The sequence below is a fragment of the Corapipo altera genome, unplaced genomic scaffold (assembly GCF_003945725.1).
Source record: "Corapipo altera isolate COAL_440 unplaced genomic scaffold, ASM394572v1 343, whole genome shotgun sequence".
NCBI lineage: Eukaryota > Metazoa > Chordata > Aves > Passeriformes > Pipridae > Corapipo > Corapipo altera.
The window spans coordinates 6,326,939-6,350,033 of NW_020884913.1; the positions used below are offsets into that span (position 1 = coordinate 6,326,939).

Consider the following 23,095-nt stretch of genomic DNA (forward strand, 5'->3'; position numbering starts at 1 on the left):
TCGACATAAGATACCCTTTATTAAACATACTCTTAAAACCCAAAACATGCTCAAAGCAAAGTCATAAGCAGCAATCTGGTTTCCTTCCTTAAATCCCTGACTGATGGATCACTGGAACAAGGGGCTGCCCCATGAGACAAGGGGCTGTTCCCTTTTACCCCACACTGCACTGGCAGCTCCTGCCTGTCCCTTGTCCCTTCTGGGGTGTCACCCATGCCCAAATCCCGTCTCTCCTGTGCCACCCAGAGGATGGATTCTTTGCTCACAGCCAGGCAGCAGCACTTTACTAGGCCACAGCGTCCTCCTGGCTCCTCTCCATCACCACAGGCTCACTGCCAGCCATGGTTGCTCAAGTGAGGGGCAGTGCCCACCCACAGTGAGGGGCAGTGCCCACCCACAGCCACCCGGGTCTGCAGCCACCCCATGAGCTTGCTTGGCCACTCCTGCAGCCTTGGGGACACACAGCTTGGAGCAGCCAGAAAACCCTCCCAGTCAGTCCCAGGACCTGCTTGCTCTGCCCTGACCTGCTGGCAGCCACAAGCACCATCACAGCCCTGTGCCAGGGTGCCAGGCCAGCTCTCCTTGTCCCCTTGGAAACCATGAGGAAAGCTGGGCTTTGGTATATGAGCCACTCCTGGAGCATCAGCCTGATTTTCCTGCCCCTGACTGTGCTGGAAGGTTATAGAAGACGTGGCCTCCCTGGTTTTCTCAGCTCAGCATGATGGTGAACCTCCAAAGCTCTCCTTGTCCCCAGAACAACGCTGGTGGCTCCTTGGGGCTGGGACACCCACACCCAGGTCCCCACAAGGGGGATGCAGCCTGTCCCCAAATGGGACACAGGGCTCATCCCCACCACTGGAGCCCTCCCTGCTGTTTGCAGCTCCCGTCCCACATCCCACGGGATGGCATTTTGGAGATGTCATTTCACGTCAAGTACCCAGCCCTGAGTTCCCAGGGAGGAATCTGGGAGCTATTGAGCTTCCAGGAGATATGACAGAGTGCCAGTCCAGAGGAGGGAGCAGCAGGATGGCTGACTCCAAACCCACCTCTGGCAGGACCCACATCAGGACGATGGAGTGAGCAGTTCCCTGGCTGTGAGCCAGGCAGAGAAAACACCTCCCAGGCCCCAAAAGGGCTTCTTTCCCCTTTAGGAGACACAGGCACCAGCACAGCCCGTGGTCTGACATGGGGATTGGCAGTGGGGACCTGCTTCCCACACACTCCCCACAGGGATATTGCTTTCTGTGGATGAACATCTCTGTCCTAAAGTGGCTCTGAACTGCAGCATCCTCCTGCAGAGAGGAGGTGGCCTTTGCTATCACATCTGCACGACAAGACCAAGTGGGGAAAAGGGAGGCTCAGCCTCCTACCCTGGACTGCTCAAAACAGATCCAGAGCTCGGGAGATTGGGTCTGATGCCCCTCAGAGTGGCTTCTGACTGTCCCTGGTGCTCTCTGGAGCGAAGCCTGGCCTCTGCCAACAGCCCCATCAGGTCCCCGAGGTCTGTGGCTTCATCCCTATCCCTTTGCTGTTCCTGTGTGTCTGTCCCCTGGAGCAAAATCTGCTTATGCTGCTGGCCCAACCCTGGCCAGAGGGATGGGGATGGAGGGATGGGGGGGCAGCTCCCACATCCTCATCCACCCCGTGCTACAAAGTGCGAGGGGAAGGGCAGGATGGGTGGGACAAGGGTGACACTTTTGGCACTTGTTCCAGAGAGAGGGCGCAGCCCTGAGCCCTGAGCTCACAGCAGGGCGGAAGACAGTGAGGGTAAGTTAGCAATGTCCCAGGGGCTGGTGACCATGCTGGGGGTGGTACCAGGTGCCCTGCCACCCCTGCCACCCTGCTCCATCTCCTGGGGAAAAGCAACCTCAAGGGCCAGGCCCTGAAGCCCACGTGCTGCTCAGGAGGAGGGTGGAGGGAAGGGGAGCTGGGGGGCACCATCACTGTCAGTGCATTAATGGGGACATCCCATGGCATGGGAACAGCCCACGCCATGGCAGGGGCATGGGCCAGCAAACTTGGGGGGGGAGCCAGCCCTCCATGAAGGTCACCAACTCATGCACTGAGGACGCCAATGCCACCACTCACCCTGAACGCACACCCCTGAGCACCATCCTCCCATCATCCCCATCCATCCACACCTCAGGACCCCTTTTGTGGGCTGACCCTGTCCCATCTGCTCCACATGCTGGAGGAGAGGAGCCCGGGGTGTGAGATGGCCGGGGGTAGGAGGGGACCCCAGCCTGTCCCTGTCAGGGCTGGAGAACGGGAAGGTGCTACTGAGGGGTTCCAAAGTAACATGGCTTTAGCCCCCAAGGAAAAGTCGAGGTTACCGTCCTTTCTTTTGAAAGTCAGTCCTGGTGCAGCTGAGGGGTGGAGGTGGTGACACCCTTGGCACCCAGACACCAGGGTCCCTCTGGGTGGGCAGGGGGGTCCGTGCCCCCGCCGAGGCTGGGCCCTCACACGGGCAGGGTGGTCGCTGCCTGCTCCAGGTCTCGGGTGCCGGGGGGGCGGCGGGGCCGGGGCGTCTGCTGCAGCCGCACGTTGTTGTTGGCGGCCTCTGGGCCTGGGGGGAGAAAACGGGGGGTCAGGGGCTCCCAAAACGCACCGGCGCTCTCAGCTCATCTTTCCACGGGGGATGTAGTTTAGTCTCCCAAGTAATGCCCACCTCCCCAGATCCCCTTTGGGTTTTGGCTGCAGTGAGGGCTGGTGAGTGCCTGCACTTACCTCTCCAAGCTGGGGGGGGCCCTTGAACCCCCTGTTTCTCGGGAATGCCGAGGGCCAAACAGAAATCACAGCGTGACCGTGGCTGGGTTTGAATAACCCAGACGAAGGGGGCTGCCTCTGCCTGCCCTGCCCAGCCAGAGGGCACATGCAGATGCCCTGTGGGGCTGCAGGTTGGGCACAAAGGGATGTCACCGTGGCCTGGACAGCGAGGGGGTTGCCAGCAATGCCGGAACAAGGGGCGCCAACCCAGCGCCAACCCCCCCCAGGGTGATGGGGCGCGAGGCGGGCGCAGGCTCTGAGGGTCTCATACCTATTCCTCAATGTTAATGGGGCAGGAGTCCGGCACGGCGGCTGCGTGGCAGGAGAGACCAGAAGGCACATGGTGAAGGCGGGAGAGGCGGCAGCGGCGCGGGGACATGCACGCGAGAGAGCAAACGGGGGGACTGGGGGGGCGACCGGGGGTCTCGCCGCCTGCGAACGAGGCAGGGAACTGCCACCAGGCACGGCCTGAGGGGTCCCTCATGCGTGGGGCCTCCTGGGGTTTCGTGCCAAGAAGAACTGAGGGGTGGGCATGCTTATGGTGCGGGGCAGCAGGGTCCCTGCATGACTCCTCTCTGGTTACAGGCTCCTTCCAGTTCAGGCAGCACCCTCCAGTTGGGGCAGGGTGAGGGCAGAGGCTTGTGTCCCACCACAAACAATCAGGGGCTTGGGAAGCAGGTGCGCCCCTAAAGCAGGGGGCTGCACCCATCAGCGAGGTTAAACCCTGTGCCCAGAGCAGCTCTGAGCCAGGGGGACCGTGTGAGGGCACGTTAAGGCCAAGGGCTGAGGCTTTCCCAGAGGGGAAGCAACAAAATCCTGCTGCCTGCTGATTTATGGGAGGTGACAGCTACCATTTTGACTGGCTTTTCATGGTGAGCTCAGGCTGGAGAGCGAGGCATGTTAAGTCTGCAGATCCCGGAGGGAATGGATAATTAAACAGGACCACATGTACATGCACACCGAAATCCCATTAAGAGCTTGATATTGCCTAAGTCACTGCAGAGCTTCAGTGCAGAGACCCAGCTCAGTGCACCCTTGGGAGGCTGCTGAGGAGCAGGTTGAGGCAGCAGGACAGGGTCTGGCCCTGAAGCAGGGTATCAGCCCCATGCCCACCTCTTGGGCTGCAGGAGGGGTTTCCCCTGCCATCAGTAGCCAGTAAACCTGTCCTGGGCAGACCAACTCCTAAATCCCATCACAGTGAAACCCAACCAGCTCCCTTGGCCTGCTGTGGGATCACTCAGAGCATCTGTGGCTTTAAATCAGCAAAAGCTCTCAGGGCATTTCAGGTCTTCTGCAGCAGCTCCCCAGCCCTCCCACCTTGGTGCCAACCTTTTCAGCAGGAGCCTTCCCCCAGCTTCTCTTTCCAAAGCTGTTTTTTGCCACCCTGTCCCCCAACTGTGGCCACAGCCAAAGGATGCTCTGAGTCCTGTGGACAGCCCCTGTAACTCCCTACACACCCCAGGGCTCTGCAGGATCCACTCAGGACACAGATCTGTATGTCCTAAAATCCCTGGGATGTGGCCTTTCGCCTCCTCCCAAAGCCTTTTCCCACCAGATTGAAATCTGCAGAGATTTCACAACACCTTTGAGGAACCACATCTCCATTACAGAGAAGGCAAAAATATAATTATCAAATCTCAACATCACTCCATGGGCTTGGAGGCTCTCCTAGACGTGGCCTCTCGAACACCAAGGATCTCAAGGGCCAGTGTGTAACTGTCTTCAAAGGTCCCCTAAAATCAGCGAATGGGGTTGTCATGCACTGGGTACAAGTCCTTAGAAATTTTATGAACAATACAGCCAAAACAAAACCACAAGATATGGGACACCCCCAGTCTGTCTCACTGTGAACCTAAAGGGTTGTAAATTGAAAGATACAAAACTGGTCTTATCTCCTTATGATATAGAATCTGACTGTGTCCTAGAGGGTTTAAGCATACTCTCCATGATTGCCCCCAAAACTACTCCAAAACCTATAAAATTGCTCCTGAATGTTTCACTGGTCAGACCATGTGAGGTCAAACTGTTTGGACAACAACAAGCATTGTTTCATCCTGGTTCCTTAAAGAGAAGAGAAATGTCCATGCAGACCAATGTTTCTACTATCAGACCAAAATGTTCACCTTTTACAGGTGCCTCCTCTACTGGATGGTTTTCCTCACTAAACCAGAGATCATCACCTCTCACATCTAACCAGTATATTGGGAACTGGAAGAGGGATATTGAACAATATTGATCTGGAAACTCTGGCTAATAAATTGGGTACAACCATTAATGATTTGAGCACTACAGAGCAACCCTTAAGGTCTTCCTTATCCTCTCTCTGAAACACACAGTGTCACATTCAGCTATCTTTTCTGTCTCAGAAAAATATCAAAATGCTGACAACCAACTGACTGATGCTCTGGGAATTGCTCAAAGCAAAGTGCCTTCAGCACTCAGCTGTATCCCAGCTGTAGTTATGGCTACACTCTATCAGTGCTCTGATAATCAGAGAAGGGAAAAATGGACTTTTATTTTGAATTCAACTGAAATTCCAAAGGTAATTTTGGACAATGCCACTGCATTTGAGAGGGAATTTCAATCCTGGTGGTCTTTAATCAGATTTTCTTATCTCCCTGTTGCTAATAAGGCCACAGCTTTTGTCTTAGCAATATGCAATGCTTCAGCCTATACCATACACTCCATTGTTGTGCTCGTAAGGGAACCAGATCCACCAGAACATCAAGCACAGGCTTTTAAAAACAATCATACACACACGGCAAATCATTGATGTAGATGGTTGTGTGGTGAGACAATGACGGGGTTTATATGTCAAAGTAATACTTTGAAAGCCCAAGATGCCTGTTTGGACACAGAGCTGTGCCTGTCATTTTGAAATGTCTGCTGACACTGATCCTGAATCCATCCCAGCATCCATAGAACAAGGGTGTGTATATCTAAGAACCCCTCGTGATAATTAAACAGCGGATGACAAAGATACAGCTTTGTAACCACTCAATTCTATATACTTGTAACTTTACCTATGGAGCAGGATGTGACTTCAACTATTCTCTACCAAAAATTGTACCAGAGCATACGTGACAACATCATGTTACATGACACTTTCCCTCCAACCACTCCTGGGATGGACATTACCCTGGTTAAAATCTGTTGGAACATCCTGATCTACACAAACTGGTACAACATCTGAAAAAGGAAAGTTGTAAAACATTAATCACTGTCCATCATGATGTGGAAAAAACACATCGTGTCCTACAGTGAGTGTAAAGGGATGGAGAACATCACTGGTGCTCTTCCCACTGGCCCCTCTGCCATCCTCGGGGGACCACGGGCAGCCCCAAAGCTCCCACTCTGCACCTCCTCTGCCCCTGGTCCTGGCACGAGTAGCAATTCCCTGTTTTTCCCCACAAATGCCGAGGCTGGATCGCCCCTCATGCTGGTGGCAGGGCAGCTCTGTGCCGAGGGCTCCAAGCAGCACAGCCGCCGGACACAGGGACAGGTGTGGTGGCCAAAGGATGGAGAGTCCATCCTTGGCTGGGCTCGTCCCAGGGGCCAGATCCTGCACTCCAGCCCAGGCTGGGGGCACGGCCAGTGCACTCCTCACAGCAGAGCAAGAATCTGACCCTGTGCTGGAGCCGTTTGGGCTGCAAAGCTCCCCCTTCCTCATCCTCCCCACCAGCACAACCAAGGGGGATGCAGTCAAGGATGGCTTCGGCTGGTGCCACAGCCAAGGGATGCTTTGCCAGGCTCCCCAGCAAGGCAGAGGTGCTGCTGAGATATCCCCCCCAGCTCCCTCCCCAGCCCTCCTGGGCTGGCAGGGCTTGGGCAGCTGCTTCCAGAGGGTGATGGAGGGGACACAGGACTTTTGTGGCAGGAGCCTGTTCCTCCCCAAGAGCCTCAGCTGTGTTTCTCTGGCACAGAAACCACTAGGAACAAGCAAAGCAGCAGGAGAGGAGGCTTTCCCAAAGGAGTAGTGGGGAAAAAAGCATTTCCCTTCCCTCCAGTGGTTTTCACCCACCTTCTCAGCTCTCCAGCACCTGCTGCAGGTCTCCGACCTGCCACAAAGTTAGGCAAAGGGGCAAGGCAAGGGCAGAGTTGCTTTCAGCTTGTCCACAAATGTATTGATGGAGACCCCTCGGAGGGCTTTGTCTTGGTTTTGTGCCCCATTTCTCCACACACAGGCTGAGGAAGGATCCCCAGCCCACTGCTCCCTTTGGCCTGTGCAGGGACCAGGGGTCACCAATACATTTGTCACCTTTGTGCAACTCTGGGCAGGGAGGGGACACAAGCGTGGGTGGAGAAAACCGTGTTGGCACAGAGCGAACATGAACTTTCACACGGACAGAGGAGCCTGGGGGAAAGGAAGAAGAGAAAAAAAGAGATGGAGAGAGGGAGGGAGGAAAAAGAACTGGAAGGAAGGTGGGAGAGAAAGCATGAAGAAATGGGAAAGAGGGATGAAGGTGGGGTTCTGTAAAAAGATGACCCGATTTGACATGCCCCATCTCCCTGGCCTTGGAGAAAGAGGAGGAAGAGGAGGAAGAAGCAGGCAGCTCCTGCTGTAAGGCTGGACTGGTTGTGGATCACATCCCAGTGCAAATACTGCTGCTCCCACCACGAGCCTGGACCAGGTTACAGTTGTGCCACCTTCCCAGGTGCCCCCTGGGGTGCCAGCAGCCCCCTGGCCAAGGGACAGAGCATCCCATCAAAGCAGGTCTGTATCCCCCTGGGGACATTCCAGCAGGGACAGGCCACCCTGACCCATGGGTGGTGACGTGCCTGGTGCTCAGCCCTGCAGTGAGGTGGGTGGGGGGGTGCACTGAGGACGACCTGGTGGGGATGGTGGTGGCTGGGATGGTGGGAATGACGGTGATGGGAGAGGAGGGATGGACGCAAAGGGCTGGGGGGATGCAGGGAAGAGTGGGACTGTCCCCCCCCACCCCAAGTTCATGTTCAGCAGACGGCCACTCACCAGGTAAGCAGGCCTCAGAGCACAGTTTATTGTCCAGCGCTTTCACGTGTGCGATGCCCATGTCATTGTTATTGTCACACCTCAGACCGAGGAAAGCGCCTGTCCTCGGGCCTGGAAGGGAGTTAAGGCAGTTAACGGTGCTGGGGCTCCACGCTGCCTTTTAGCACTGGGGGGTGGGCTTTCTGGGGCTTTTCCTCTCCCCTCCCCAGCCTCTTTCAAAAATAAAAAAAATAGATAAAAACAATGCATCCAGGTGGGAGCGGGTGAAGAGCGGACAATAACTCCTGGGCACAGCCCGAGCTGCTCCTTTCCTCGCACGGGAGGGCAGCGGGACAGCGACGTTTCGGCGATGGGCACACGCGGGAACTGCCCAGGGTTCAGCCAAACCTTCCCCCCAGCAGAGCTGAGCGGTCCCTGGTCGGTAGAGCCAGGCCATGGTGGCATCAATCACCTCCTGCCAGAGCCTCTCCAGCACCATCGGTGCGTGTGAGAGCTGCGTAGGTGCCGGGAGGAGGCAGCAGCTGGATGCGTGGGGCAAAAGAAGCCGTAGCCAAGCTTTTGCAGGGAAATGGAGGCTTTTGGGGCTGAGGGGGGTTAACTCTGCTTCTTAGCATCACCTGTACAAGAGATCAGCCCCCAGTTCCTTGCCTGCATCCATTAGATGCAGGTGACTGAACCTCAGGAGGGATGTTCCCAAATAAGCCCCGCTGAGAAGGGGAGCAGGACCGTGTCCTAAGGAAAAAGGCCATCCTGCTCCCAGAGTTGTTGGGATGCCTGTGGACATCCACCACAGCCCCTAGTTGTCCCTACTTGTCATATTTGAGTCTCCCCATCAGCAGGAGCCTCTCTTTTGTGGCCTCTCAGGCCACATTTTGGGGATGGGTGTTCCTGCTTTCCAGCTTGGCTCAGTGTCCGGCTTGGATGGGGAAACAGTTTTGGCATATTTTTGCTAACAAGAAACTTGCAAATATGCAAAAGGGCACACTATGGGCCTCCTTATTGCCCAAAAACAATCCAGGGCAGTTGGTGGCTGATGGCACCTCTTTCCTTGGCTATTTGAGCTCAAGGGAAGAGGCAAGAGGAGGCCTTAAGGTGCATGTGTTGACTTGTGAAATCACACCGAGGACAGGCCAAAAAATGTGAGGAAAGCATCCTAAGGGGAAAAGCTTTGCAGCCTCTTCCCTATGGGAATCAGCCCAGACATTAATCCCTACAGGAGAGGCTTTCAGAGATGCAAGGAAAACCTTGTTGAGGGGGAAAACACAGAGAAGCCTGTTTCTTACTTGGTTTGTTTGAAAAACCACTGGATCCTGCACATCAACCATCACCTGCTCCATGTCCTGCACTGAGCTCACTGGGGTCCCCCATAGCCACCTGGTTCCCCCACCCACTGGCGTTCAACCCACCCATGGGTCGCCCTGTTGTGATTGATGTTTCCCTGGCTCTGGTGCCTGTGGAGTCACCCAGGGCTGTCCCTGATGGCAGGGAGGGGAGCTGGGGACAACACAGCACCCGCCACTCATGGTTGCCCACTGGTGACAGCAACCTGAATGTGAAGGGACAACAACAAGCCGGGGCCTTTTACCGTCTTCCTGCGTGGGAGAGGCGTCCTCATCCTCCAGTACATCGTTGCCCTGCAGCACAGGCGAGAGGCAGCGTTAGCCAGGGGCTGCTCCCAGGTGCCCCTGGGGGATTGTCCCCAGCCCCAGGGGTTCCATGGACCAGGAGGATGATCATGGCCAGAGGACAGCCCCCCTGCCCTATCCATCCCCAGGGCAGCCCGCAGGGACATGGATGTGTCGGCATCCTTCCCCATCCCAGCCCCAGGGGAATGTGGTGCCAGCTGCCCAGTTTCCCCCTTGGTGGGCACCTGGAGACGGATGCAACTGGGATCCCCCCTCCACACTGGGGGTCACCACAGCTCCCAGTCCCTCATGGGGTGGTTACAGTTACCTCAGCATCGAGCTCCTCGGCAGAGATGCTGACAAAGTTTGCATCTGGGGACTCCACAGGCGTTGACTGCAGGAAGAAGGGGGAAAAGATGGAAGGAAAACTAAAAAAAAGACTGGTGCCAGTGAGTTTGGAGGAGAAGTTACATCCCATGGGGAAGCTCTCCAACCTGGGGATGATGGGCACCATCAACAACCCCCCAACCCCTACCTCTCCATCAGAGGCTGTGACGCTTGCGGCCGCGGGTGAGGGGAGCATGTCCCCCTCCTCCTCCTCCTCCTCCTCCTCTTCCTCCTCTGTGCCAGGAGCAACGTAGGAGCCAGACATGGAGGACACAGTGTCGGTGCTGAGCTGGGAGTGCTGGCTCCGGGAGGAGGCCATGGACATGACGGACTGAGCCAGGCTGCTGCTGACAGGCTCTGGGGGAGAGCAGGGGCTGAGCGGGGCCGCTGGACCCCCCCAGCCCATCAGTGCAAATCACAGCAGAGCACCTGCTAATTAAAGAGGGGGCTAACGAGGAGGAAGGACTGGCTGCATGCCATGGAGACGGGATAGGTGCAAAGCTGCCAGCAGTGGGTCCTGGGCCTCACAGCCCTCCATTTCTATGGGGCGACAAAGCAGATGTGATCGGTGCCTCCATCAGCCCTATCTCCAGGTCTACGAGTGACAAAGCAGAGGTGACACCCTAGGACTCCATGCAATGTCCGTGGCAGGGTGGGAAGGGCCATGGCAACCCACTCTACATCCCCCTGCAGTGGGATGGTCCCGAGACCACGATGCCACTCTCCTGCTCGGCCAGCACCCCCGAGCCCCACTTCTGAGGGAAGGCCCACCTGTACCTTCCGGGGACGAGATGGTGGAGGAGAGGGGTGTCCCAGTGCATGAGGACTGGTCAATGGCTCCTGATGATGACAGGGTGAAGTTTTCGCTCTCTGGTGTCGCGCCACATTCCTGGAAGAGGAGCCCATGGGAAGAGTGGGATAGGAGATATTCAGCGTGGGTTAACTGCCTCACCAAGGCATCCTTATGGATGGAGGAAGAGCCAGCAGGGGCAAACCCCAGCCACACCCTCTGGTCCCAAGCCTCCCCAAACCAGCTGTCCTTCCAATGCCTCGACTCACCACCAGCACTCACCTCCTCACACCGGGCCGGGGATCTCCTCCTGGAGACCCTCGGCTCCGACTCGGTGCACGACTTCTCGTCCTCCTCTTCAGGCAGGATGGAGGAGTTCTGCGAGATGGACCTGGCCAGAGAGGGCAAAGCAGAGGGCTTCACCCCTGCCCACAGACCCCCTGAGCCCTCCCAGCCCCCTGTGCCCACGCTGGTACTCACTTGGAGATGCTCTTCTTCAGCTTGAGCCCCGGGGGGCCGCAGTCGGGCAGGCGCTGGAGGGGCGAGAGGGCCCTCAGGGTGGGCAGGGGGCCATCACTGCCATAGGAGGGGAGGGTCCCCACGCCCGGGGGGTCCCCCAGGGCCCGCAGTGGCAGAGCAGCCGGAGAGGGTGTGAGTGGCCCGTTGAGGGCCTCCAGCAGCGACACCACCTCATAGCCAGGGGGAATGTTCTCTGAGGACTGATAAGAGGGAAGAGACAGGGTGAGGATCCTCCCTGGGCCATTTCTCTGCATTCCCTTGCTCCCAGCAGGATGAATATGTCCCAGGGAGAAGATAAACCCAGAGAACAGACACCCAACCCGTTCTTTGTGCAATACTAACCCTGCATTTTGGTCAATTTGCATTAAACAAATAAGCCTTTTCCCTGGAAAGCACATGGATTCCCAGACATTCCCACCCTGATCTCAGCAGGGTGGAAGGGGTGAGGGTCCTGCATTCAGCCAGGCACTGACCGAGTGCTCCTCGGAGTCCGAGGTCTGCGAGGCGATGATGGGGTTGAAGCTGGTGGGCGAGAGGGGACCCAGCTTCTTCCTCATGGCTCGGATTTGAAGCAGGGCTCGGAAAGCTGCGGCAGCAGGGGAGAAGGGTGGGGTGAAAACCGGGTGCTGAGAGGAGGCCCCTCAAAAAAACACCACCCCATTTCCCAAGAGGGGCATCCCCAGTCTGCACGGTGTCACCACACATGGGGCTGGAGGGACTGCAGAGATACCAGCCCGTCCCCAGAGATGCCAGCCCATCCCCAGAGATGCCAGCCTGTCCCCAGAGATGCCAGCCCATCCCCAGAGATGCCAGCCATCCCACCCAAGGCAGCAGCCCTGGCCCTTACGCAGCCTGCAGATGGGGCAGTTGTTGGCCTGGTAGCGCAGGGTGTCGGCGCAGGTGTTGCAGAGGCAGAGGTGCCGGCAGGGCAGGATGAGGGTGTCACGCACGTCCGACAGGCAGACGACACACTCGGCGCTGTTATCGCTCACCTCGTCCTCGGCCACCTGCCCCGAGGGGAGGATGGGAACTGCTCAGGGCCCTCAGGGTCCCCAGCCCACATGGCATGAGGGTGAGGTGCTCTGAAATACTGCCTGTGCTCAGAGGTGAGGTCCTGCCTGTGTCCATGGGCTGCCTGCTCTTGAAATACACTCCTGGACCTTATTCCTACCCTGCTGGAGGCTGGGAGATGGGGCAAAAGGAACCCCATAGGAGGATACAACCTTCACCCCAACTTTTACATATATAGAGCAGAGAGTGAGGCACATCCCATGCCTTGAGCCCCACACTCCCTGTCTAAGCCAGTAAGATCCGGCCATCACCTTCCCACACCACAAAGTTTTGGGGGAAAACCTCAATCCTTGAGCTTTCTGCCTCCAGCAGCTTGGATGCCAACACAAAGTGTCCCCAAACACCAGCAGCTCTGTACTGTGCTGCCAACTCTTACCCTGAGCATGTTTTAGGGACTGGACCTGTGCTAAAGGACGGGAAGAGGGTATGAGGGAAGACCCACAGGATGCAGGCTGGGGGATGCAGGGACATACCTTGGAATCCTGTGTGTTGTACTTGTTCTCAATGCCATAGATCTCCTGCAGGAGGTAGCTCACACCATCCACCTGCAATCCCACGGGGAAGGGTGAGGAGCAGAGAAATGCACCGATTCTCTTTGCATTGACACACTCAAAATTGTATCCAAAAACCTCCCCCGGAGGCAGGGGCAGGGTAGGGGCAGGTTGCTGCCCACCCCAGGGTTTAGGGCCCCCCAAAAGCCCCTCAACACCTTCTTGCAGGGTGTGCAGGGCACCTCCACTGCCTTGGGGACTTCTGGACACTCACCACTTGCTTCTGCTTGAGGGGTTTCACACAGAAGGTGCCATCACTGTGCTGGAAGGAGGAGAGAACACAGGAGGTGGACTGCTGTGCTGGAGCATCCACCCACCCTGCAGCTGCCACTGCTCCCAGCCAGTCCATTTGGCAGGAATTCTGGCTTTTCCTGACACCCCAGAACCAGGTAGCTGTGGGATGTCATGGGCATTGCAAAGCTGGAGACTTGTTGGAGGAAGGAAGATGGAGTTGAGCCCAAATGCCTCTAAAGTGGGTGCTTAAAATGAGGGAATAGTGCCAGAATTTGAGGAGCAGCCCCAAAACAGCCCCCGCCCAGAAGCACCATCCCGAGCCCCTCAGGGATTCTCCAGGCTCTCACACCTGGTGGGTGAGGGGGGATGAGGGGGAGGATGGCCCCAGCTTGGCACTTACCTTCTCAAAGGTGGCCAGCAGCACATGGCAGTGCCCGATGTGCTCTGCAAGACACAAAGGAACAGGCAGGGCTCAGGTGACAGGCAGAGCCACAGTGGCAGCGAGGAAAAGCAGGAGGCTCTGCCCAGTTGGCATCACAATGCCAGCAACTGGGAAAGCCCATCCCAGCAAGGAACCCCCTTCTCACCCTCTCCTTCATCCACCACCGCCTGCACCACCATGGGATACACCTCCCGGTCCAGGTCGAAGCCCAGCTGGAGAGAGACAGGAGAAGAGGATTGGTGAGATGGAGGTGGGATGAAGCCTCTGTCACTGCTACATCACTGTACTCAGCCCCACAGTGGATGCTGGGGCTGGGGGGACCCACCTCCTCCTCGCTCCACTCAGAGGGGTCGATGGTGTGGGAGGGCACACAGAACTGCTGGCACACCCCCCGCTTGTAGTGCACTGTCTCCGACTGCAGACTGTTGTCCCTGGGGATGTAGCTGTCCCATGGAGAGAGGACAGAGTCAGGGCACCACAGCTGTCCCCACACTCCCCTTGGTCCCCCCAGATCATGGAGACATCAGGAAGATGGGAGTGGTGGGGAGGTCCCCTCCCAGATGCTTCTTGAGGCTGAGGTAAGAAGTCCTAAAAAGGGCTAAAATAATCCACAGGGCTAAAATAAACACAGGGCAGCCAACACAGCACAAGAGGGGATTCAACCTGGAGAGGACTGTGAGGGACAATGTTTTCTCCTGGGCTCCGTTCTGACCTGAAGGTAAAAAGAGGGAGCAGGATGGGATGGGGAATAAGGTGGCAGGAGCTGGCAAGGACCTGGTGGTGACACCTGAGGGGGAGACAAAGAGCCCCCCTCCATCCTCAGCACTGCCAGCAGCTGTCTGGTGCCCTGAAGAGGAGAGACGCTCCAGGAGGGAGAGGCTCCACGCCCAGCAGCCAGGGGCACACACTGGGCTTGGGGAGACACAAGCCAGGCTAGAGGGGAATATGGGCCAGGCTGGTGGCTCCTCACCTGGCTACCCCGTTGTGAAACTCCTCGGTTGCCTGGTAGTAGATGGTGATGGCCACGCGGGTGTCCGTGTCGAAGGTGAACTCCACGTTGTAGTGCACCTTGGCTTTGCTGACTTCTTCCCCGGGGGTCTTCACCTCCTCCGAGCACCTGCGGAGCACAGAGGGTCCAGGAGATGGGCACCCCTCAGGAACGGCTTGGGGTGCTCCAGGACCGGCCCCCTCAGGACTGATGGCCCCAAGAAGGGGCTGCTGCCCTCCCTCAGGGGAAACTGAGGCACACCAGGAGGGCCCAGCACGCCCAAGGTCAAGCCTACAGGCTGGGAAGTGCTGCAGACAGATTTCAGCCTAATCCCGAACCTCACAGCCCTGCCGCAATCCCCAGCCTCCCTCCAGCAAAGCCTTTGGAAGGTGGGGGAGGAAGAAGCAGCAAAGCACTTCAAAGGCAGCACTAAGCTCCTTTAATCCTGCGGCAGTGCCTGTGCTGGCATGCGGGAACCGGGAGGGGAAGGGCACATTTGGAGAGGCAGGCTCATCCCTTCTATCTGCCCGTGCTGAAACGAGAGCAGCCCCGTGCACACCATCCCCTGGGAGCATCCAACCAGACCCTTCCCTCTCCGTGGCTCGGGGCCGTGGGGTGCCCGGACTCACTTGACGAGGCGCAGGGTGTCCTTGCGGATATTGATTAAGCTCCTGAGGGTCTTCACGGGTTCCTGAGGAGGTGGAGCAGCGTAAGGGAACTAGGATGAGAGAGACACCGGTGAAGGCAGACGCTCATGGGGGGTTAGAGTGGCTGCGGACCCACCAGTGACCCAGACCCAACACCCTGTGGAGGGAATTGGGGTGGGCAGGGGTGCTCCTGCTGGCACAGGCAGCACGGTGACAAGGACATCCCTCAGCAAACAGCAAGCCCAAAACCCCCTGAAGGGACAATTTCACTGGGGAAGGGTCACACAGAGAGGGGCTGTTCCTTGTCCCTTCAGCTGGAGGGTGAGGAGGATTTAGGGCACAGGCAGGCGGCTGCTGATGGATGGTTAGGCTGCTGGATGAGGCTGGGCAGGGGGAGGCTGAAGCTCCCTCCCTGCCCACCAGCCAAGGAACAGGCACAAATGTCTCTGTTTCCTCCCTGTGATGGATGGGATTTGGGTGGTGGGATTCTTTCCAGCCCCATGCCAGTGGGGCAGCTGGGCAGGACAAGGCAGGCAGCAGCATCTGTCCTCCAAGGTGACATTATCCTTCCCAGTCTTTCCTGTCCACCTGCACAGGGGCTACTGAGGAGAGGGGACACAGTGGCACCCAGGGGACACCCTCTCCTTGGCACTACAGCCACCCAAAGGAGACCAAGGGCACTGGGGAAGGGGTGCAGGACCCACCTCTCCCCTCTCCATCTCCATCTCCCAGGTGGGTTGAGGTCCAGGAGGGATCAGCCCCAATTAAGGCCCAGCTTGTTGCTCAGCTGTCACTGTGTGCCAGGGGACAGCCAGGAGGGTGTCAGGTGCCACTGGGGAGGGCAGATGCCCAAAGAGCCTCAACTGCTGCCTTAGGAGAGGGAATAGTGTCCCATTGTCCCCCCACACCACCCCCAGCCCAGAGAGGAGGGACAGCAGGGCACCCACTGCACCCCAATACTGAGGGGACAAGACCGAATTGCAGGTGGCATGTGGGGGTGGCCTGCAGCGATCCAGGCGCCCCTTCCCCATGTCCCTGGTGCCCTCACATGGGAAATCCATAGCCACCTGACCTGTCCCCAAAGCTATCATCTCCTTCCCTGACCCCAAAGCCCTGCAGAACAGGATGGATGGGGCTGAGGGACCTGTGCTGGGCTCAGAGGGACAGGATGGGACAGGCAGCTGGCAGAACCCAGCAGGGCAGGCACAGCTCTGCCTCATCCCTCCTCCACCACCCCAGCATTACAACATCCAACCATCCCACAGCTCCAATCCCACTGGGGCCATCCGAAGGTGGATTAAAGCCTCAGCTGGATGCAGCGTGGCCGATGGCACCAGAGGCTTTGGAAATGAATTTCCAGCACTGTGGAACTGCATCCCACTCCTCTGGTCCCCTCCAGGAGGGCAAAAGGGCAGCAGAGCCATTAGCCCGGTGTTAACGAACTTTTTAATGAATCACTAAACGTGCACCTGCAGAACTGTGCACCTGCAGAGTCACCCGTGGCAGCTGGAAAGGAGAAAGTGAGAAAAGGCCTCCAGGCTGGAGCTGAGCCATGTCGCGACACGTCAAATTAACGAACTGTTAATTTGCTGTTCAAATTAACGAACTAATTAAATCTTGCTCGCCGGCACCTCTGCCCAGCTGAGCCATACCCAAACCAGCCCTGGCAGGGAAAGCACCCATGGGTGCAAACCCCCTCCTGCTGCAGCACCCCGGGGGTGGGTGGCAGAGGAGGGAGGGGGCAGCTGAGTCCCCTGGGTGCCCCCGCAGGGGCCGTTGGGCTGGGCAGGATGGGGAAGTGACACAGGCAAATTTTGTGCTGCAGAAACTGCCTTGGGCTCTTTCACACCCACGTGCGAGCAGCTCTTTTTGGGGGGTGGCTGCATTTTTCTTTTTTCCCCCCCTCCCCCCAAGTTAAATTTTGCCAGCTGGATTTGCACATCAGAAAGGGGCCATTCAGAGGACATTTTGCATCTCCTCACTTCAAACCAAGTTGAAACACAACAGAAAAAAGTGGGTAACGGTTGTGGTGAAGAACATTATCCACGTGTCTGTAGCAACATTTGTTCCAGGTCAGCTTCTGTTGAGTGAAGAAAACCAGCCTCAAAAATCTTTCTTGGGGTTTTTCTACAAGCAGAGCCTGGCAGGTTTGTGTGGGCAGGGAAACCCAGTGTCACGTTTCAACGGTCCCAGGCTTCCCCTGTGCTGTCGGGGTGCCACCAGCAGCTTCTCTGCTCCTCAGCCCCTGCATGGTGGCAGCTACTTAAACCTGCAACATCCCAGCCTGCCCTTCCCAGCCCCTCTGGAACCTGTTCACAGCTGGAAAATCCAGATTATCATGCATCCATGGAAAGGAGAAGCTGCACAGCCTCCAGGTGCTCTGCACACCCCTGTGGCAGCAGTGCTGTTCATAGCTCAGACAAAGTGCTTTGCTCAGAGAGGACCTGGGACACAATTTTTCCAAGACCTCCTGGCCCCTGATACTCAAGGAACCCAAAATAAATCCCCCACCAAAAAAAGCAGTGGCCATCTCTGATGTTTACAGCCCAACCAGGGCTCTCACAGGAGTCCAGAACATGAAAGCATCGCAAGCCAAGAAGCATCAGGACAGGATGCCCAAGCGTTGCCTGGAGATAGGCTTGGACCAGAACCAACATAAATCCTCCCTAACCCCTCCCCGAGCCCCCAAAACTGGCTGACCCGAAAGCCCAGCCCCAAAGCCCTGCTCCCCAGGCAGAGGGATCCTGGTCCCAGCTCGGCAGCCCAGAGCCATTGGTAATTAAACCAGAGCAGTGAAATTTAGCTCGTGATGCCGTATTAATTCTCTCTGCTGTTTCCAAGCTGTTCCTTTACCTTCCCTGCTGCTCTGCTGTCGGGGCCACTGACTTGGGAACTGCTCACTGGGCAGTTTAGAGGCTTTTACTGTAATCAAGAGGATTTCTCAGCAGTCACTGCTGCAGAGAGACCCCGAGTGCTGACTTCTCATTTTCCAAGAAAGAACAGAGGATGGAGAGAAAGGCTCTGCCTTCGCCCACCCAATGCTCACGGGATTCGAGGGTGCTCCTGCCCTTGGCTCTTCCAGGATCCCTGCTCTGGCATAGCCCAGGGCTGGACACTTCCCCACTGAAGGACTGTACAATGCTGCCAAAATGCTGCCGAAGCCAATTCCAAAGAGGAAACAGGAACCTGGCTGGCAGCAGCCTCGCCAGCCCAACGTGGAATATGCAGCACTTGAGAGCTGAGCCAAAGCATCAGGCAAGTTTATCTCAACTCAACAGAAAAGCTTTAGAGCCTTTTAATTTCCCACCTCGAATTTTTTTTAATACTTGATCCCCCCACAACTGCTACAGCTGATGCTGGTGAGCTGCTCTGCTGAGATGGAGCTGGGGACATCACCGTCACAGCTGAACCCTGCTCTCATTTCCTCCCTTTCCAAAGGCAGCAAGCTCAAAAAACATCTCCAGGAGTGTGGGTTGCAGGTTCCCCCATGTCCTGAGACCAGCTGGAGCTGGCAGCACCCAGCACTGTGAAACCCATCAGTTCTGCCCACAGCCCTCACCAAACCCCCCCCTTTTTTCCCTCCCTCTTCTTCCCCTTTTTCTGCTAGAGCTTGGGAAATACTTTCACCTTTTCCTGTCCAAGACACTCTACCCTGCACCATGACAGCACTGCTCCAGCATGCTCCCCACCCATGCCCTCTGAGCTGGGATATGGCTCCTGGTTGAGATGGGAAAAGCAAAAGGAAAAGCAGATCTCAGAGAGGGAATCAGAAAGAAGGAGCTGGATTAAATCAGCCCATTCTCCCTCACCATTGGGGGTTAGTCCCCAGTGGAGGACAGGCTGCAGTAAGTACCCAACCCTTATATTACACATCAGAGAATCCACTCAGGCCACCCCAAGTGTGCTTGGCTGGCTCTGCCCTTGGAGGGGGACAGTTAGTAGCCTTATACCATGCACCCCATGACACACACAGCCGCTGACATTTTGGGAAGGGGTGTGCCTGTGCTCCAGATCCCCCCCAGCCCCGTGTCCCCTCCGGTACCCACCACCACAGGCCGGTTCCCCAGGAAGTTGAGGTCGCTGTTCTCCCCGAAGAGATACCCCTCGGGGTGTGTGGAGTCGAACTTCTCGCCTCCCATGATGAAGTGGTTGGCAAAGTAGCTCCCTGGAAACGAAAACACAGCGAGTGCCTCAGCAGAGGGGGAGGAGGGGGCTTCAGCCGGGCGATGGAGCGGCACAAAGCCACTGGATCGATGGCTCCGAGGTGACTTTGTCCCCAGGGTCACCTTGCTGGGAGCCTTTCAGGTTGAGCTCACATGCTGACAGCCCCCAGGCAGGCAGAGGCAAAGAGGGAGCTGGCCAAGACTGCCCTGCATCCCCTCTTCTCCCTGCTCACATCAGCAACCACGGCCAAAATCTGGGCAGACAGAGCCAGGATGGGGAGAGGCTGGTGCAGGGGTCTATTCCCATGGCAGCACTGGACCAGGGGGCTCCTCCACCCTGTGGGATTTAACAGGAGCAGATTCACACCCCAGAGCTTTGGCAGCTGCAGCACCTGCTCCCCTTTCCCTTCCCAGGAAATCCCTGGAGCCCCAGCATGGCCTGAGCCACCCAAGGTCATCCCGACCTTCAGCCATCCCTGCACTGGCAGGAACCTGGTCTGTGAGGAGAATGAGGAGACAGCTCCAGGGTGGCAGAGCCTGAGGGCAGCTCCTTGCTAATCCTTGGCATAAACACCAGCTCATGCCCAGAGGAGGCAGGAGAGACAGCAGCACAGCCTGACCTGCCAGAGAACCCAGAACCCTGCAAGTCCCAGAGGAGCCAGGCCAGCTCCCACATCCCCAGGGATGCTGCCAGGAAGGGGCAGCATGGACCAGGCACACAGCCCTCAAAACAGGCGGGGTTGATCCTGCCCAGAGCCCGGCAATATGGACCTTGTGTGCCACCCAAGGCAGCATGTCCACAGCCAGACACAGGCACAAATTTGCTGCAGCTGCCACCAGGAAGGTGGGCAAAGCACGACTGAACCAAGTTCCATCAGTTCTCAGCTTGCAGCCTTCCCTAGGAAGGGCTCACCTGCAGAAGGGAGGATTTTGGGGAGGGCTGCAGACCCTCCAGGAGCTCAGCAGTGCCCTTACAAAGTGCTCCACGTTGCCCTGATGAACACCGGGCAATGACCAGCGTCCCTTCTTCCCTTGCAGGGTAAACCCGTTCCCTAAGTTGGGAGTAGTCCCCAGGTCAGGCACTTCTCCACTGGAAGAGATTTTCCTCCTAGCCCAGACAGGAGCTGACTGGTGCCTGTTCCTTATCTGTGAGATCTGGGCTGCATGGGGAAAGCATGTTGTGGCACAGGATCCAGCTGGGCAAGAGGGTCAGGAATTGAGATGGGAAAGGAAGGGAAAGGGGGAGGTGGACAGGGATGGGGCAGCAGCGAGGGGTGAGCAAGCACCTGGGAGTCAGGAGAGGCAGTGGATGTAGGATGGACACAGTGTCCTGCATCCCAATGGCCACGGGGACAGGGTCTGGCTTGTAAAAAAACCCAAACCCACCAGCACAGATCCATCCACAGCCCCCCCGGGGACACCCCAAAACTGAACCATTGGGGTCCACAGACAAAGGAGCTTAAGCCTGGGCTGCAGCTCTGCTTGTGGGGACTGCAATCAGAGGCTTCCAGCAGATGCAGGGACTGTCCACGGCTGGATCAGGCTTTAATACTGCATTTAAAAACCAAAGCCAAGCCCAAAGCCCAAGGGGAGGAGGAGCAGGGATCTAACACCAGGGCAGGAGGGGTGAGTGGGGCCACAGAGCTTTGTCCCAAGGCCCCGTGGCACTGGGATGCCCGGATGCAGCGTGCCCGTTAGCAAACGTCGACCATCAATTATTGATGCCTGCTGCTTTCAGGTCCCATTTTCCATGTACATAATTTATAGGCAGCTCGCCTGGAAGGATGCGGCCACGTGGAAAAAAAACAACCCCAAGAGCAAAGTGCCTTCGGAGCCGCCTGAAACAGCACAGCCAGGGGAGAATGGGGCCATCAGGAGCTTTTGCTGCCGCTGACTTGAGGCAAGAGCAGGAGATGGTAAAAAAAAAATATTTAAACCTGAAGAAGAGCTGCCCCAGCACCAGGAAAAAGCTGGAAAATGGAGCACAGGCTCTCTGTGATGGCCCCAGCCATAGTTTGGTGGGTGCTGGGGGCTCCTGTAGGATGGGCAGAGTGGGCAAGGATCATGCTGCTGTCACCCAGTCTCCCTGCCAGGGATCGGAAGCATCCCTGCAGGTTCCCAGCACAGCCCCAAGAGGCTTCAGCTCCCCCTTCACAGCAAACAGCACCAGCCCTGCACTCCCTCCCAGGGAAGGTCCTCCAAACCCCTTGTCATTTAACAAAAGCCTTGAGTTGTGTCAGGCTCTTCCAGGGAAGCACCAGGGAAAGCCCAGGGCATTGGCACAGGAGCGTGTCGGTGACTCCACGGGCACTGGCAGGTGGCAGAGGAGGGAAGCACCTTCCCAGGCACAGCCACCTTATTACCAGCTAATTGTAAATCCTTACCCAACGCCTACTCCCGGGGAAGGAGAGCCTGTCAAGGACGGTCACATCTCAGGAAGGGCTGCTGGAAAGGAGGAATAAACCCAAACTGCCTGAGGTTCCTGGTAAAAAAAGTGTGTCCTGCACATCTGCCAGCACCAGCACACAGGACACATCTGGCACCAGCTGCCAAGCCCTTTTCCCCATGAGTGCCAGGGATGCCACCCTGCTCAGGTGCACAGAGAAGGGCGAGAACCCCACAGGCACAGACCCTGGTGTGTGCCATGGCTGTGCCTGTGGCTCTGGCACACAGAGGCACATGTCCTGCACTGTCCCCTGAGCCACCACTGCCCTGATGGGGTCTTGCTTAGCTTTGGTACTGCAAACTCTGGCTCTCCAAAGCAGTTAAAATAGAACAGCTCGTTCCCAGCCCATCCACACGGTCCCAGGGAGGGAAGGACTGGGTTTGCACAGCCTGTGGTCAGCCCAGCCTGGTGGCCATGGCACAGTGCTGGCACAGGGATACCCTGCGGCAGTGAGTGCCAGCATAGGGTGCTGTGATGGTTAAAAGGCTCTGGGTGCCCCTGGGCAGCCCATTATTTAATTCAGTGCTCTAAAGCAGGCAAACAGGACCAGCAGCAGCTGGAGGTGATGCCAAACCCTGTCTGCAGCACTGCTGCGTCAGCCCTTGCCCGCCCAGGCAGTGCCACCACTGAGTCCCCCAGGACAGGGGTTGTCACTGCCGGGTTAATCCCTGTGCTCCTGTGCCCAGCCAGTGCCCTACTCCTGGTCCCACGTGCCCCACTCCTGGTCCCACGTGCCCCACTCCTGGTCCCACGTGCCCCAGGGGAGCTCGGTGCCAACCACAGCCAGTGACAGGGGCTGCAAGCGGGGGACTTGCCCCACAGCCATCCCACTAGCCAGGCAGTGGGCTCCATAAACAGCCTGTGCTGGCTCTCCCTCCTATTGCCTTTAACAGCCACTGAAGTAAACCCGAGCCTTTGTTTCAAAATTCTGGCTTAATTAATGCCATTTACACCTTGCCTGGAGGGGATGGGACCCCCAGGATGGGGAGATGTTTAACTGGGACAAGACACAGCTACCCTATTCCCACGGGCTGCACTGGCCGTCCCAAGCGAGCCTGCAGCCCGACGGACAAAGCCACATCCACAGAGAGAGGGAAATGCCCCAGGGTCCATGAGATCCCACTCCAGGGCCACAGCTTCCAAAGCCAGCGGCTGTTTCCAGCCGGCATCGGAGGCGTGAGAAGCGCTGCCGGCACGGAGGAATCGGCTCCGCCACCCGGCACATCCCCCCTCTTCAGGCTGCCGGCAGCGCTGAAGGCAAATCCCACTCGGATTAAAGGCAGACCAGCCATAATCTCCCACTGCCACCAGCCTGCCCTCGTCCCAGTGCAGATGGCCATGTCACCTGAACACCTCCTGCCCCTGTCCCCAGCCAGCACCAGGACCATTCCCCATCTCTGCCCAGGCCCCACCAGTGGGACCAGCCCAGCTGAGCACATCCAGGAGCCCCAGTTTCTCCCTGGAAGCCGGAGTTAAGCATCATCCTGGTGACCT

General features: G+C 57.4%; 1 protein-coding gene across 10 annotated transcripts in view; it reads right to left on the reverse strand.

Moving 5' to 3' along the window:
• Positions 1-23,095, reverse strand: part of RNF157 (ring finger protein 157) — a 24,573-nt gene continuing 1,478 nt past the window's right edge. The window contains exons 2-21 of one of the 10 annotated variants that reach the window (XM_027654565.1): positions 19,039-19,157; positions 14,975-15,063; positions 14,328-14,474; positions 13,683-13,800; positions 13,503-13,569; positions 13,316-13,359; positions 12,896-12,943; positions 12,604-12,675; positions 11,907-12,066; positions 11,533-11,645; positions 11,021-11,259; positions 10,823-10,931; positions 10,522-10,639; positions 9,899-10,107; positions 9,692-9,757; positions 9,324-9,372; positions 7,739-7,849; positions 7,025-7,120; positions 3,038-3,078; positions 2,465-2,566 (exon numbers count right to left, since the gene is read on the reverse strand). In XM_027654565.1, the coding sequence (XP_027510366.1) occupies positions 3,038-3,078; positions 7,025-7,120; positions 7,739-7,849; positions 9,324-9,372; positions 9,692-9,757; positions 9,899-10,107; positions 10,522-10,639; positions 10,823-10,931; positions 11,021-11,259; positions 11,533-11,645; positions 11,907-12,066; positions 12,604-12,675; positions 12,896-12,943; positions 13,316-13,359; positions 13,503-13,569; positions 13,683-13,800; positions 14,328-14,474; positions 14,975-15,063; positions 19,039-19,157 (2,015 nt within the window). In that variant the 3' untranslated portion in view covers positions 2,465-2,566. The other 9 variants (XR_003529552.1, XM_027654570.1, XM_027654569.1 and 6 more) reach the window with 9 other exon arrangements.